The sequence below is a fragment of the Notolepis coatsorum genome (genome assembly GCF_963971535.1).
Source record: "Notolepis coatsorum genome assembly, chromosome: 14".
Taxonomy (NCBI): Eukaryota; Metazoa; Chordata; class Actinopteri; order Aulopiformes; family Paralepididae; genus Notolepis; species Notolepis coatsorum.
In genome coordinates, this window is record NC_140178.1 from 107,099,237 (window position 1) to 107,115,431 (window position 16,195).

A 16,195-nucleotide genomic window follows, 5' to 3' on the forward strand; every position below is an offset into this window, starting at 1 on the left:
GAGCGTGCCAAGCTCGAAGGTCTGAAGTGGAACACTGGAATACCTCCCGTAGAGGATTAGAGAGCGCAGTACAGTGTCTCCCTCCAGGCAAACGGCGGCAGGTGGCGAAGGCTTGAGCGCATCTGGCGCGCTGGTCTGGAGTGGAACACTGGAATACCTCCCGTAGAGAATTAGAGAGCGCAGTACAATGTCTCCCTCCAGGCAAACGGCGACAGGTGGCCAAAGCCCTTGAAGATGCGCGTTGCGCGCTGGTGACTGGAGAGCGTGCCAAGCTCGAGGGTCCGGGAGATGCGCGTTGGTCTAGATGTGCGTCAGGACGAACAGCTGCGCTGGGGTCTGCAGTGGAACGCTGGGGTGCCTCCCATGGAAGTTACAGGGAGCGCAGAACAGTCTCCTCCACAGGCTACGGCGACAGCAGACGAAGGCTGGAGCAAACATCTCAAGGCTGGAGAGATCCATCTTACAGCATTGGTAGACCAGAGGATCTCCCGAAAGAGTCTAGATGTTAGAGAATATGACTCGGCATGAATACAACACGACCCCACGCCGAAACGAGGGGAAGCGCCCTGGTATTTAAAGCCCACAGGGGAACTAATTAGCCTGCCACCACAGGTGCGAGAGGTAATTGATAATCGAACAGGTGTGGCCACTGAGAGTAAAGAACGAGAGGGTGGGGGCTAGAGAGAGTGAGTAGGGAATTCCTAACAGTAGGCTTAAAGAAGACAGAGAAAAGGTAGTGAGCAGCGGGCAAAACCTCACAGTAACAAAGGAAAAAAGCCAAAAGCACTTACTCCTCAGACATTCTTTGACAATTTTACAGCCCAAAATACAAAAAAGATCCAGGCGGAATAGGTAACAAAGGGTTGAAGAAATATTGTCTGAACTGTCAGATGCAAGCTGGCTGTGTGACATAACCGAGCATCTCGCTCAATTGAATAAGAAGCTGTAGGGACGCAAACAAGTCCCACCCAAAACTTTACCAATATAGTTGTGAACTGAGACAACCCTTATTTTGTTATTTTTGAGTACAGTTACAGTTGTGTGTTCATGCAGACACATAATAGCAATTTCATTACGAATTGAAAATGGGGGACCCTGATGTAAACAAGTCGAAAGTCTTTCTCTGGTCTGCATCCCCTTAACAATTGTGTGTATTGAGCTGTACTGTACTGTACCCATTCTGCAATCTGTTAATTAAAGTTAATTAAACTATCTTCCATTAGTTGGATGTATGGCCTCTGCAAGGTTGTGTGCAGCCATTTGTTTTTGTAACATCTGCTACATCTGTCCCACGTGTTCTTTGCAGCTCACAGGTGTTAGTTCTGCCCCTCTTGACTGTGACAAAAAGGTTTTGAACAAACTTAATGTCATAGCTTGTATTTGATGATATTCTTCTTTGTTATTTACTTGAATGGTTTGATCATTGATTGATGGAGTAATATGGGGTTCTGATAAACTAAAATTATTTGTTAAAATAACATAAGCTAACATATATTTTTACATCTATGCAAATGCATATGCAATATGTATAACTTGAATAAGTAATAAATACAGAAACAACATGTTTAACAATATGTAAATGAGTAGCTACATTTATTTTAATTTACATTAACATTTATACGGTCTTTGGCCCTTTGAGGGCAACCATAATGCTGATGTGGCCCTCTGTGAAAATGAGTTTGACACCCCTGATCTACAGTATGCTGTCATTAGTAAGTAATAGGGGTGTAACGATGCGACCTCACAAAAATAAATTTTTCAATGATCGATTGAAAAACGATTCAATGAGACTTCTGGTTTTGAGATGGGTGGATAGGAGACCATTGAAAGAGCTCCCGGTCAAATAATATCGAGAAAGGGAAGTAAAACGGTCTAAAACAAAATAAAAGGTGACAATTCAAAGATATAAGAGAAAAGGAAAGATGTCCACGAGAAAAAGTGAGAGAAATAAGACCCCAGAAGACGTACAAACACCGGAGGAAAGATCTAGATACGAGGAAATGACGGAAGAAATAGCTCAGGCGAGCGTGACGCAGGTAGGCAGGGACGGATACCCTGTGGAGCCCGCCTGGTTAGCGAAGATACAAGCGATCATACTGGCCAGCATACATGCTGCCAAGGCTAGCCAGGAGCTACAAGCTAAGGCTAACCAAGAGCTACTAGCTAATGTGCAAGCTAGCGCAAAAGCTATCCAAGCTGTACGAGATAGCATACAAGCTAGCACACAGGCTAACACGAGGAACATACAAGCTGGCGCAATGGCTAACCAGGTGAGCACGCAGAATATTCAAGACAGCATTGATGGATTAAGGGCTGGCATCCAAGCTGAAATGCAGAGCGCGTTGGCTAGCCAACAGGCTAGCGCAGTAGCTAACCAGGAGCTACAAGCTAGCAAACAGGCTAACGCAATGGATATCCAAGCTAACACGCGGAACATCCAGGGCAACAGCGATGGACTCGGAGAGGAGTTGGAGAAGGGTCAGGGAATACAAGCTAACGTGGCGTTGGACCGCAGCGAGGCCTGGCCGGAGAAGGACCTGCAAGCTAACATGGAAGTTATCACGGTGAAAATGAAGGGGAGCATGTCTATGTTCCCCGGGTCCTATGTTCCCCGGGTTCTATGTTCCCCGCTTTGATTGATTGATTGATTGAAAATTTTAGACCACCAGCCCTGATTCCAAACTCTAACCTTAACCAGTTCGAAAGAGGGCCTAAGCTTAACCGTTCGAAACAAGGCGGACATTAATAATTAATAAAATAATAAAAATTTATAAAATTTTCAATCTATTAATCAATCAAAGCGGGGAACATAGAACCCGGGGAACATAGGACCTGGGGAACATAGGGATGATCCCAAATGAAGCAGCAAGGGATACAAGCTAACGGGACGTGGGGCCGCAGCAAGGCCTGGTGGGCGAGGGAGCTACAAGCTAACATGGCCAACACGCGGACTGGACTCGATGCAAGGTGGGGTGTTCGGAGGAGCATGGAGGCTGGTTCGGGAGAGGCGAAACAGACGGCCCCCGGGGGAGGGACAGGGAGATGCTGGATACAAACGGACCAACCGGGACTCGGGCACCGAGGTCGGCCGGACCATCCGCACACGAGATGCAGGCGGGCCGGCCAAGATGCAAACACGGAGGCCACACACACCAACCGGGACCCGAGCACCGAGACCAACCGGACCAGCCAGAACTCGAATAACGAAGTCTCACACACCAAGCAGGACTCGAGCACTGAGGTCATACACACCGACCAAGATTCAATGCCATATTATGCATATAATTAGATAGTGAATGGAGGCAATGATTCAAGACATACTGCAGAAAACAGGACCAGCCAGAACTCGAATAACGAAGTCTCACACACCAAGCAGGACTCGAGCACTGAGGTCATACACACCGACCAAGATTCAATGCCATATTATGCATATAATTAGATAGTGAATGGAGGCAATGATTCAAGACATCCTGCAGAAAACACAGAGACCACTGGGAATACAGACAAGGTGAACACATTAGTTGGGGAAATGGAGACTTGACTCGGGACATATAATACAAATAATACGTACTAGACTAAACTATAGACACTAACACACAGGACACACAGCTAAGAGGACGGGGAACATGGGGAATCACATTCAGAGACCTGATCGGGAGCTCTGGGAATGTACTATCATATGAAAGATAAAGATTCAAATAAAATGTTGGACAATAATAGGGACATTGGAGAACCCCCACAGGGGACATATCCGTCGTTATAGGAGGGGCCCTCTCCAGGAGAGCCTTACCCCTCCAACCCGCCAACAGGGGTCAAACAGGGTTAAAAGGAATTACCTGGGAAGTGCCAATTGTCTTTTGTCTTCTTTTATATTATTTAGAATAGCAGTTGCTTTAAATGTGCACATGGACAAATATGAAGGACGAGAATTCAAAATGTTGGACGTGAAGAGAGGCTTGGAGAGCCTCCTTCGGGGGGTATCTTCGTCTCTGGGGGGGGGGCTTCTCCAGTGGGAGGGCTGATCCCCCTCCAAACCGCCAACCGGGGAAAGAGTGCGAAACATATAACCATTTATATACATGTCTTCTTTTCTTATTGTGTGGTTATTTTTAATTTCATAAATGTATGCGGTGATGTCGGTGACATGGGAGGTACAGTGGGTTCAGTGGGGTCAGGGGGAGGGGCCATCGTTCCGGCGGTTCGACCCGGGGGAGGGGGGGCCTTGCGTGTTGTGGGATTGGTGTGGGGGGGGCGGGGTTTCCTGGGGTCCTCGACCGTCGTGGCCGGGCGGTCTGGTCTCCGGGCCGGGGGGGCACCGGGCTTGGGGTCGCGGGGGGTCGGGGGCCATTGAGGCGTGGTGCTTAGACCTTCTGCGGACCTGGGCTTGGGGCTCTCGTGGGCCGGGGGCCTGGCGGTCGGGCGGGGGCGGGTGGGGGCTCTGGGTGCTCGGCTCCGTGCATGGTGGACCAGGATATGGGGGTGTCCTATCTCTCGGGGAGGAGGGCGGGAGGGAGGGGTTTCTCTCAGGGGGATCCGGGAGAGTGGGATCTCGTGTGTTGTGGGGTCGTTGTGCGTGGGGTGGGGGGCTTGGTGACATGGGAGGTAGCGGACTTGGCTCGGTGGGGGGGAGTATCACCCCTCGCCCCTCTACTAGGTCTGGCCCAATCAAATTCAAGGTACCCGTGTCGCTGAGTGCTGGGCCCCGCGTGGGACGGACCTGCGATGCGGGGGAGCCCGGATCTGTATGTTGTTATGTTTTGGATGTCACTGTAAATGTTGTGTTGTATGTCCATAAATGTTAAATAAAAATGTAAGTAAAAAAAAAAAAAAAAAAAAAAGAAAACTATTCAATGCATCATGAAATCTCTTCATTTGACCACGATTCGATTCGATACATTTTCGATACATTTTCTATCAGTTAATTCCCCAAAATAATTTGAATACACAAATGTGGCTGGGGGAACTGATTCACTCAGCATGAATGGACTATAGGTCAATAAAAACAATACAAATGTTTTTTTTATTTAGATTAATTTAGATTATAATCGATTCTAAAATTTTCAAATCGATGCAGCTGAATCGTCACATTAGAATTGATGCATTTCGATTAATCGATGCATCGTTACACCCCTAGTAAGTAGTAGTAAGTTGACTACACTAGTACTACACAAATACACACAGGCATAAAAGAGTAATACAAGTTTCTGATTAAGAAATGTAATTTTCCCTAATGAAGAACAAAAAGTTTCTCAATGAGACTTTAGGTTATATTATGTACACAGGAATAAATGCAGCAAAATCTCAAAGTGAAATAATTTATTAGCAATTCACTTTGACTCGGAAATAATGACATTCAGTGGCTGAAGTATTTTCATAAAAGAGAATTATGCATTTTATTTTATTACCAGCAGCAATGTTGAAAAAGACCTACAAAACAGCATGAACCCTTTCACTACCACACTACAGAAGGTTAACCCTTTCACTACCACACTACATAAGGTTAACCCTTTCACTACCACACTACAGATGGTTAACCCTTTCACTGCCACACTACAGAAGCTTAACCCTTTCACTACCACACTACAGAAGGTTAACCTTTCACTACCACACTACAGAAGTTTAACCTTTCACTGCCACACTACAGAAGGTTAACCTTTCACTACCACACTACATATGGTTAACCCTTTCACTACCACACTACAGAAGCTTAACCCTTTCACTACCACACTACAGACGGTTAACCTTGGCCCTGACTTTAACAATTAACAGCTCAGTTTAGGCTCAAAATATGCACGTTCTACGCTGGTCAAACGTGGGCGCTCGAGCGAACAACTCACGTGTGGCGTCCGCTGCTTTGGGGGGGTCGTCCCGGAACACTGGCAGCTCGGGGGACTCTGGGGCCTGGGGGGGAGTGGGTCCTGGAGGGGCAGAGGTGGACCCTCCAGACCCCAGGCTGCCTCTCTTACTGCCCCCCGCCAGCCGGACCAGCCAGTGGTCGGAGGTGGAGGAGCTGGTGGAGCCTGGAGAGAGAGAGAGAGAGAGAGAGAGAGAGACGGTCACTCTGGAGCTTTTTACCCTCTAGTTACCTTTACCTTTATATTTACATTTACATTTACATTTATATATACATTATATTTATATTTACATTTACATTTACCTTTATATTTATATTTACATTTACATTTACCTTTACATTTATATTTACATTTATATGTATCTTTACATTTACATTTATATTTACATTTATATGTATCTTTACATTTACATTTACATTTATATTTACATTTACATTTACCTTTACATTTACATTTATCTTTACATTTACATTTACATTTATCTTTACATTTACATTTATATTTACATTCACATTTATCTTTACATTTACATTTACCTTTTCATTTATATTTACATTTACCTTTACATTTATATTTACATTTACATTTGTCTTTACATTTACCTTTACATTTATATTTACATTTACATTTACCTTAACCTTACCTTTACATTTACATTTACCTTTACATTTAGTCATTTAGCTGAATGCTTTTATCCAAAAGCAACTTACAAGTTCTGTACAACAAGTCAGCAGGAAGGGTACAACTCTGGCAGCTAAGGGTCAGTGACATGTTCATCAAACAGTGTTGAACTTGAGTGTTACAGTCTTGAGTTCATAGTAGTATAGACCAGGGGTTCCCAAACTCTTCAGGCCGCAACCCAAAAATAACGGGGTCAGAGACTATTATACCACTATTATAGGAGGTAACATTTTTATTTATTTTTTATATAAATGGAAATGTATGGTTGAAACATGCACACGTTCAAACGCACACACACTAATAAGCATTGGAGGCTTTTAACCAGGGCCGGACTGGGGAAATAATTCAGGCCAGGAAATATAGTGCAAAATATAGCCCCAGTCAGGCCACTTTTTAAGCAGGGGGTCCCCCACCAGGACATTTCTTGTTACAAAGACTTCATTTCCTGCATTCTGGTGCAGGAATATTTTAATTTGTACCCTTTAAATGCCAGTGTTTGTGATGGCATCACAAATTATTGTTAAAAAACAGGCTAGCATATGTATGATTAGCAACAACACTGATTTTGATGGATTTTCAGTTTTTTTGTAATGTCAGATTGAAAATAATACAATCTTTTATTCAACTTCAGCCCTGATCATAACACCACATATTAATTTTATAATTATAACTCTTTAAATGCCAGTGTGTGTGATGGCATATATTTGCAATATATCAAATGCAAAGTAGATTTTTCTGGGGGGGATTATTACAGGCTAGCATGTGTCAATGATTAGCAACAACAGTTTTTTGTAAGGGTCCCGCCTCCACCAATCACATGCAGCTCCTTTTGTGTGTGTGTGTGAGAGCAGAGAGAGAGAGAGAGAGAGAGAGAGAGAGAGAGAGAGAGAGAGAGAGAGAGAGAGAGAGAGAGAGAGAGAGAGAGAGAGAGAGAGAGAGAGAGAGAGAGAGAGAGAGAGAGAGAGAGAGAGAGATAGTTCTCCAACTTGTGTGAGTTGCAGTGATCTCCTGGTTGTTCCCCACCTAGGTTATCTCTAACTATTGCGCTGCTGCAACTAGAAACACTGTCCTGGCCTGCTTCTAAGTGCAGTGGCCTGACTGCACATTTTTGTATTTTTATTTTTATTTTTTTAAATCATCTGGCGACCGTCCTGTCGGGCGCGACCCCGACTTTGGGAACCCCTGACTATTAGCATGATAGGTAGTAGTATAGGGATAGTAACATAGTAAATAGTAGTATAGACTATGAGGTAGTAATATAGTCACAGTAGATTACTTAGTAGCAAAGTGCATAATCAGTATGGTCTTTTTTTGACTGCTTGCCCTGCTGGTGATGTTAGCCCTTTCACTACCACACTACCAAATGGTTAACCCCTTCACTGCGACAATACAGACGGTTAACCCTTTCACTGCCGCACGACAAAGGGTTATCCCTTCTGTAGTGTGGTAGTGAAAGGGTTAACCTTCTGTAGTGTGGTTGTGAAGGGGTTAAGATACACTATAACTAGGCAGATCTGGACGCTTCCAAGATACATTTCTGCTCACATTGTGATCTGATGAGCCAGCCCGCATCCCACAGAGGGGTCAGGGTGGAAACAGTGTCAATTCCTGTTCAAATCAAGTGTCTCTGATTCTGATTCAGACAGAATCTGACCGAATTTAGTGCACTTAGTGAACATCAATCTGATGAATCAATCTGATGAATAAGTTAAAAGGTAAATGTAGAGGAGCACACACACACACACACACACACATACGGCACCATGGAATCATTCACATCATCTGGGCGGAGCTTCCTACAGGCGATATAGGCGGTTGCCTAGGGCGCCACCCAGAGGGGGGCGACAAAATGTAATTATTTTTTTTATTATTATTATTATTTTATTATTTTTTTTAATTTATTATTTTTTTTGCTCTGCGCAGTTTTGACGCCCCCTCTATATCTGCAACCATTATTTTTACATAAAAAAAATTCTAACAAAAATCTAAAACGGTCAGTCGGTCTGAGCCTCAGCTTTAGGTGTTCACAGTCATAACATGCTAGAGCGCTGATTTGATGGGTATCGGTCAAGTGTTTATAGAATTGAGTGTTGAGGAAAGAAAGACTAACATTAGAGAACTATGAAGAGGTAAAAGCCATCCGGCCATCCAGTATAAAAAGAGAAGAAAAGAAGAAGACGAGAAACGTGCCAAGGTGAAAGGTATGCAATTTTGTACAACTTCCAAGACCTGCCACACCAAGAGCTGATGAAGCAAGCAGAGGCACTTGTACACACCTTAAACCATAGAGGGCAATCTGATTTGGATGAGAAGGAGCTGGCTCAGGAGTTGGACAATTTGAAACCAGTAGGAGCTACAGGCTAACCTTGAAGTGTGATGATAGGGAGTGGAATGTAAATAGTTCTTTAGACAAAGTGAATTTGTAATTTTTATTTATTTGTTTGTTTATTTAGCATATTATATTTTGATTATATATGTGTAACATATTTTACAATACATAATTTTCTTTTAACACTTTCAATGCCCAAAACGTGATAAGACGTTTTATCAGCCCAATGCCTGAATGCCCACGACGACAATTGTCGTTTTATTTTATTTTATATCGTTCATATTTCATCAACCGAGTCTCCCGTTGGTATGCAGCCCCTGTAGGAGCTCAGATGTGAAAAAACCGCCCCTATCGTCTCCCAGATGGTAATGCACCCTTTTGGAATGGACTCAATGAAAATGGATGAGAAAAGAAAAATCCGGAATCCACATTTTACTTCTCAGGCATGTAACCCGAGCCGATCGGATTCATTGTGGAGCCTCACAACAGCGTGGAACACATATGTACAGTATGTAGCGTTGGATCAATAAAATCGATCGATTTTTGGAATGGCGATCAGGAATTGGAATGATCTTTTTGGAGAACATCTGATCTGAGGTAAGGAATCTATTTTACAAGTCTTGGGATAATCAGAGTTGTATTCGCTGAGATCTCAGCGTTCGCCCTATGTGTGTGTGTGTGTGTGTGTGGGCGATCGCTTTGAGGAAATCAGAGAATCGATTTTTCAGATCGCCTATATAGCGTGCATACGTACACAGATACTATCGATAATCTAGCATTTATTTGAAAACTATTCATAAATAGGCCGAAAAATGACAACGTTTTTGTGTATTCTAGAATATTTCAGAAAAGGGCGATTATCATGGAATATTTATATTTTCCTTGAAAACGAGGGCTTTTCAAAATGCTATAAAATGAAAATTAACCGATAAAAAAACAATCCGCTTCGACAATGTCATTGATAAGCGACGGGCAGATTAGACACATAATTTAATAATATATTTATTATAATAATTTATAAATCTAAAACATAGATTAGGCGTTATTAACGCTAACATTGAAGTGGATGGTGGGCATTCAAGCGGTAAATCAAGATTAAGCTTGGGCTCTGAAAGTGTTAAAGCAAATTTGCACATTATTTTATTGTTTGTTATTGTTATTATTATTATTGATTGTTAGCTAAGTTGTTTATTTGTTTTAATTCTTTTTTTTTTTAAACTTTGGCCATTCCCCTGGCTCTTTTTTGCGTTTATCGCATTTATACTGGTCAAGATTGACCGACAGAAACAGGCTGAAGGGGTTCAGATGGGGGGGAAGGCACTCTGGGAAAGGCACGGCTGCAGTCCGGGATTCGAACTCGCTAAACCCCAGATCCGTGACGAGCACGGTTGTCCCCGACGCCGAAATAGCGCTCGAGGTACGTGGTGAGCTACTGGAGCTCCCCTGTTTTAATTCTTTAGTGTGCACTTTACATTTCTTCTTAATTTTCTTTGAAAGCAAATTTGCACATTCTTTTATTGTTTGTTATTTTTATTATTAGTATTGTGTGTTAGCTAAGTTGTTTATTTGTTTTAATTCTTTAGTGTGCACTTTACATTTATTCTTAGCTCTTGTTCTTGCTTGTAAAAAATAAAGGTGCAGTACTTCACTGTATAACTGTTAACCCTTTCACTGCCACACGACAGGGTTAACCCTTTACTATCACACAACCGATGGTCGTGAAAGGGTTAACCTTCTGTGTATTGTCGCAGTGAAAAGGGTTAACCGGTTGGTTGCGCGGCGATGTTTTGATTTGGGGGGGGGGGGGGGGGGGGGGGGGGGGCGCAGTGGTGAACCTCGCCTAGGGCGCCAAATGTGCTAGGTCCGCCCTCATCATGCATTAAGAGAAACAGATGTCATCATCGATGAGGATTAAGTGGAACTGTTGTATATAGCACCATCTACTGGTGAACCAACAGTACCCACAGACCAGGCCGGCTTCTAGGACGACCAGGGGTGTAAAGTACTTGAGTAATTGTACTTTGTTACAATACTTAAGTACTGTTTTTGGGGATTTGTATTTTACTCAAGTATTATTAGGTTTGTATACTTGTACTTTTACTCAATTACATTTCAGAGAAAAAACATACATTTAAAATGCAGACCTACAAAGTACAAAGTACAAATCTCACAGGAGTCTAACCTGCTAGAGAGGAAGGCACGCACACTCACATGCCCAGGGGTGTAAAGTACTTGAGTAATTGTACTTTGTTACAATACTTAAGTACTGTTTTGGGGGATTTGTAGTATTATTAGGTTTGTATACTTGTACTTTTTACTCAATTACATTTCAGAGAAGAAAACATAGTTTTTACTAGCTTACATTTAAAATGCAGACATACAAAGTACAAATCTCGCAGGTCCAACGATTTTAATTAGTATATTTGTTTCTCTGGCCGAACTAACATTAACGTTATTAATCCTGCGGCCGCGCTTTATTTAAAAACAGCCAATCAAATCCCCATCAATGGAAAATGAACCCGCCCATATCCATGCTGATTGGTCCTTGTGCAAGACTAGAACGCGGGGATCTTTGATTAAACACCTGCTATCAGAAGAATAGACAGAAAAAAGTTTATACTTTTACTTTTTAGTACTTAAGTACATTTAAACGTAGAAACGTTTTTACTTTTACTCAAGTGTGTTTTTAGCCAGATACTCTGACTTTTACTTGAGTACGATTTTGAGACGGTACCGATACTTTCACTTAAGTATAATTTTTGGGTACTTTTTGCACCCCTGAGGACAACTGACCTACATGTTCCACCCCTGATTCAGATTTAGATTCAGATTCATAGTTTTATTTGCCACATGGAAGTAATATAAATCATACAGTTCTCATACAAACACATAAATCCAGTTCTACCATGGGCAAAAGGAGCAGGAAGAAGAATAAATCTTATTGTTGTGAAGGATCAGATTAAACCGAATATATATATTTATTTATGGATATATATTTAATAGTATTTGTATATCGTTTGATATCCCCTGTATATTCCTTGTACATATACACTGAATATCCCTTTAGTCTACTAACAGCCCATAATAGTTTCATTCTACCATTGGACGAGAACCTGGCGCCAGCAGCCAAGCCCCTTGGTTCAAGTTCAATCGTGCCGACGAACATGTCGTTACAAGCCCGGTTCCGCGTAGGAATACGTCTGGCGAAATACGAATGGTACTATTTGTTCACAGCGCATATATATATGGCGCAAGTAAAGTAGAACTTTCTTTTAGTCCATTAGTCCTTTACCCTCCAACCTAGTAACAGACGTGAAGCCTCACCCACGACGCACGTGTGGTGCAGTATGGCCTACTTGGCCTCAGAATAGGCATTGAGACATCGTGTGGATTAATAGTTGAATTGTCATAGTTTGGCACTATACCGTCGAGTGGGACGTATTTCTATTAAGTTAATAATAGTCTATTATGTATGGTGCATCGTTCGGTTAGAGTTATAAAGTGAGCAGTACCCCCATCGTTCCTGACGTTATCTGGAGTCTTAACCAGGCTGGGCAGACCACGTGTGGTGCTTGCATCCGAGGAGCTCCGGGCCAGGACGAGTGGACCTGTACATTGGATTACTTCACCCGGACGACGTCGAGCCCTACACGGCTTGGATTATCTACGTGCTTTGGGTGCTTTGATTATGCCATGGATAACAGCCAACACTGCTGAGTGTTGGAACTACCCCCCTGAGAGGAGTCCAGGTGAGACGGCGCTCTACCCCGAGTGAGGTCGCCTCACGTCTCTTCGTTGTGGACCGGCAGCTACCGTCCACCAGAGGGCCCAGCTGTATTCATCTGCGGACCGAGGTTCTGTGGGCACCGTGTTCAGCACTCTGAATTCTCCCAAGAAATCGTCGGCCAGATGGGATACCGCCAGCGGCTCTCCTAACCCCCCCCCCTACTGTCTTACAACCAGCGGGACCCCCCTTTAGTGTATCCAGCTATAATCATTTAAGTACCATCGCTATAGTTCCCTAAAGAACCAGGTTGTATACTTACTCCCTGCGTAACCAGAGATTGGACATTCAATGTTGATTTACCTACGAATACTCATTTGCCTTACAAGTGCATTTCAAATCATAAATGTCATTAAGTGAACGTTGTATATACCCTTTGCTATATAAAATATTCGATTTATACATTTGTGTGGACTTAGTTTCATCAGGTGGGAAAGTGTTCATCATATCTATATCATGTACTGTGTGGCCAGTATTCAAAGTACATAGACAGTAGTGGTTTAATAATACCATACTTATCAATACAGTCAGGGAATTGTACCCCTCAGTTACAATTGGTCCTTCGAGCCGGAGGGTAACTAGTGTAATATTAATATAGTGTTATTAATATTGAAATGGCCTATGATGAACACTCCACGAAACGGTCCTCCTAACGTAGAACGCCCGCAGCGCAGACGACAGCCACCTCAGTACTTAGAGGATTACGCTGTCAGTCAACTACCTAACCTTCGACAAACGGTAAACGCGGTAAAAGTAGAAAGTAAAATTATGTCTGACCTTAACGACCAGGTTTCCCCGACCACAGAGGCCCTAGTGGGTTCTAATGTAACTGACCAAGCTCACGGTGGGGACCAGGAGGGAGCTGACATGCCTTTACCCCCCGCCAATACCGAAGAAGTAGTCCCCGACCAGCCCCGGGAGGAAGACAACCCTACAGAGAGAGAACTCTGCACGGAAGAAGAGGAGGAGAGCGCAGAGGAAATAGAGCTCCAGGACTCCCCAACGAGTACAGCCAGGAGCGGCTCACCCAGGAGCGGCTCACCTCTACAACCGTCTTCCCCCAGCGAAGCGGAGAGGATGCTACAACAGGCGTTCCTCGTCAGCCTGACAGCCTCTACCGAACGCGATCGACTTCAGGGTGAACGCGATCGACTTCAGGGTGAACGCGATCGACTCCAAGCACAGATGCTTATCGAGCGCGAACAACTCCAAGCGCAGCAACGGAGTGAAGAAGAGCGCATACGCCTGGAGATGAGACGCCTTCAGACGGAAGAGAATATGGCAAGAGACCGGGCCGACGCCCAGCGCGCCGCTGCCGGTGCCCAAAGAGAAGCAGATCTCACCAAGCGCGAAGCCGAGCGCGACAAGTTACAAGCGCAACTAATGGAGCAGCTGATCCTCAAGGCAACACCCTCTCCCTCCGCCAGGGGTTCAAGGAACTCGTCGAGACAACAGTCAAGGGCAGCGTCTCCTAACCGAGCAAGCGACCCTGAACTTGACCAACAGACCAAGCCTATACCCCCCGCAGACCCCCTTCCCAGACCGGTCCAAGCGAGACCCAGCTACAAGGAAGGAGCGGCATACACTGCGGAGAAGCTAAATAAACGACTACAGGATCTAGAGGACCTGATAGAAGAAGAAGAGGGAGAGGAGGAGAACCAAGCCCGACGACAGCACAGTACTCCACCGGACCAGGAGGTCCAGTACAGCCCAGGCTATACCGATGTATCAACCATCCACGGCGTCATACATTGCCACGCCGACGTTTCCAGACTTCACCTATGAGAATCGAGCACAGTACACGGAGCTCCGGATGTGCTTAGAGACAATGATGGTGGATGTCGCCGATGAACGCCACAAGTATGCAATATTACTGAAGCACCTGAAAGTACCGCGAGCGCACAATATAGCGCTAGCCTATGCCACCTCTACGACCCCATACACCGCGGCTCTAGCAGCGCTGGACCAGAGATATGGACGTATATGGGATTACGTAATCCAAGAGATAAGGCATATTGATCGCCTACCCCCAGCAACAGACAATCGCTCACTAGACGACCTGTCTATAAAAGTGCAGTCCCTGGTAGGGATGCTGGGAGCGCAACGGGAAAAGGGCATGCACGAGCTATACGCCAACTCTAACGTCGAGAGGATTTTAGAGAAGCTGCCACCCGCCAGACAAGAGCGTTTTAGGCGGCAGAGAGACCACCGTGATCCTAACGGTCCCGAACCATCCCTCCTCGATCTAGCCGACTTCCTGGCGAGAGAAGTCAGCAGCTTACGACTGGATACGTTCGTGCGGAGCACGCCAAGCTCCAGAGAGGGACCCAGGAGAATAAACGATGGAAGAAGATCGGTGACTGTCATGCACCAATCAGAGTCAGTACCGAGCAGTAAGAGCCACAGTACCCCCTCGAGAAAAGAGAAGTGGAAGATGGTGTGCCCCTACTGCGAGAAGGAACACTGGCTGTCACAATGTGACCTGTTCACAAAGATGAATGCAGAAGAAGTGAGTCAATGGATAAAGTCCAACAGGCGCTGTTACCGATGTGCGCGCAGTCACATGGCAGCCGAATGCCGCCTAAAGAAAAGGTGCAGTCGGTGTGACGGAGCCCATCTAGATGTACTACACGACAGTAACAGAAGAAGGCCTGCACCTGCACCATCGAGCAGCACCAAGGCAAGTGTCATGTACATTGACCCCGCCAGCAGCAGCGGCGCCCAAGTGCTCTTAAAGGTAGTCCGTGTGACATTGAGCTACCAAGATAAAGTCATGGACACTTACGCCGTCCTTGATGACGGGTCAGAGAAGACCCTTCTGCTCGCGTCCGCTGCGGCCCAGCTGGGACTGCGGGGGAGCGAGAACCAAATGACGATTCGGACAATAAGAAGAGATTTAAAGACGATAAAGGGCGAGAATGTCTCCTTCACTATCGCAGCAAGCGGGCAGCCAGAGCGACGGTATAGGATTACAAATGCTTTCACCAGCCAAGAAATAGGACTATCGCAGTACACCTACCCCATCGCCAAGCTGATGGATAAATATGTGCACCTGCGTCAACTACCTATCCCGCTCATAGACGGCGCCACCCCGACCCTGCTGATAGGCTCCGACCATGCAGACCTCATCGTCCCGATTGACCGGGTCCATACAGGACCCCGAGGCTGTCCTGCAGCAGTCGAGACCCGCCTAGGGTGGACACTACAAGGCCCCCTCGCTAAATCTCTCAACCGAACAGCAGCCACTAGCTGCCTCCACTCCAGAACGACAGAAGAAGACACCACTCTCCTGCAGCATGTCGAGAGGCTATGGACACTAGAGACAATGCCCTTTAAGAACGAAAAGAAAGACATTCGTTCTAAAGAAGACATTTACGCCATCAACCTCCTCGAGCAAGGGACAAAGAGAGTCACAGTCGGCGGAGTGATGAGATACGCAACTCCACTGCTGAGGCGAGAGGGAATGCCCACCTTTCACGCAAAGAAAGACGCCACGGAGCGGTATCTATTGAACACAGAGCGGCGCCTAGCCAAAGACCCCGCTCA

At 45.0% G+C, this 16,195-nt stretch overlaps 1 protein-coding gene across 1 annotated transcript in view; it reads right to left on the reverse strand.

Moving 5' to 3' along the window:
• The window catches only part of usp43b (ubiquitin specific peptidase 43b), a gene marked incomplete at both ends in the record, with an annotated part of 399,792 nt that overhangs the window by 7,991 nt on the left and 375,606 nt on the right, over nt 1-16,195 (reverse strand). The window contains 1 exon segment of the mRNA XM_084329270.1: nt 5,838-6,020. Within this exon segment, the coding sequence (XP_084185396.1) occupies nt 5,838-6,020 (183 nt within the window).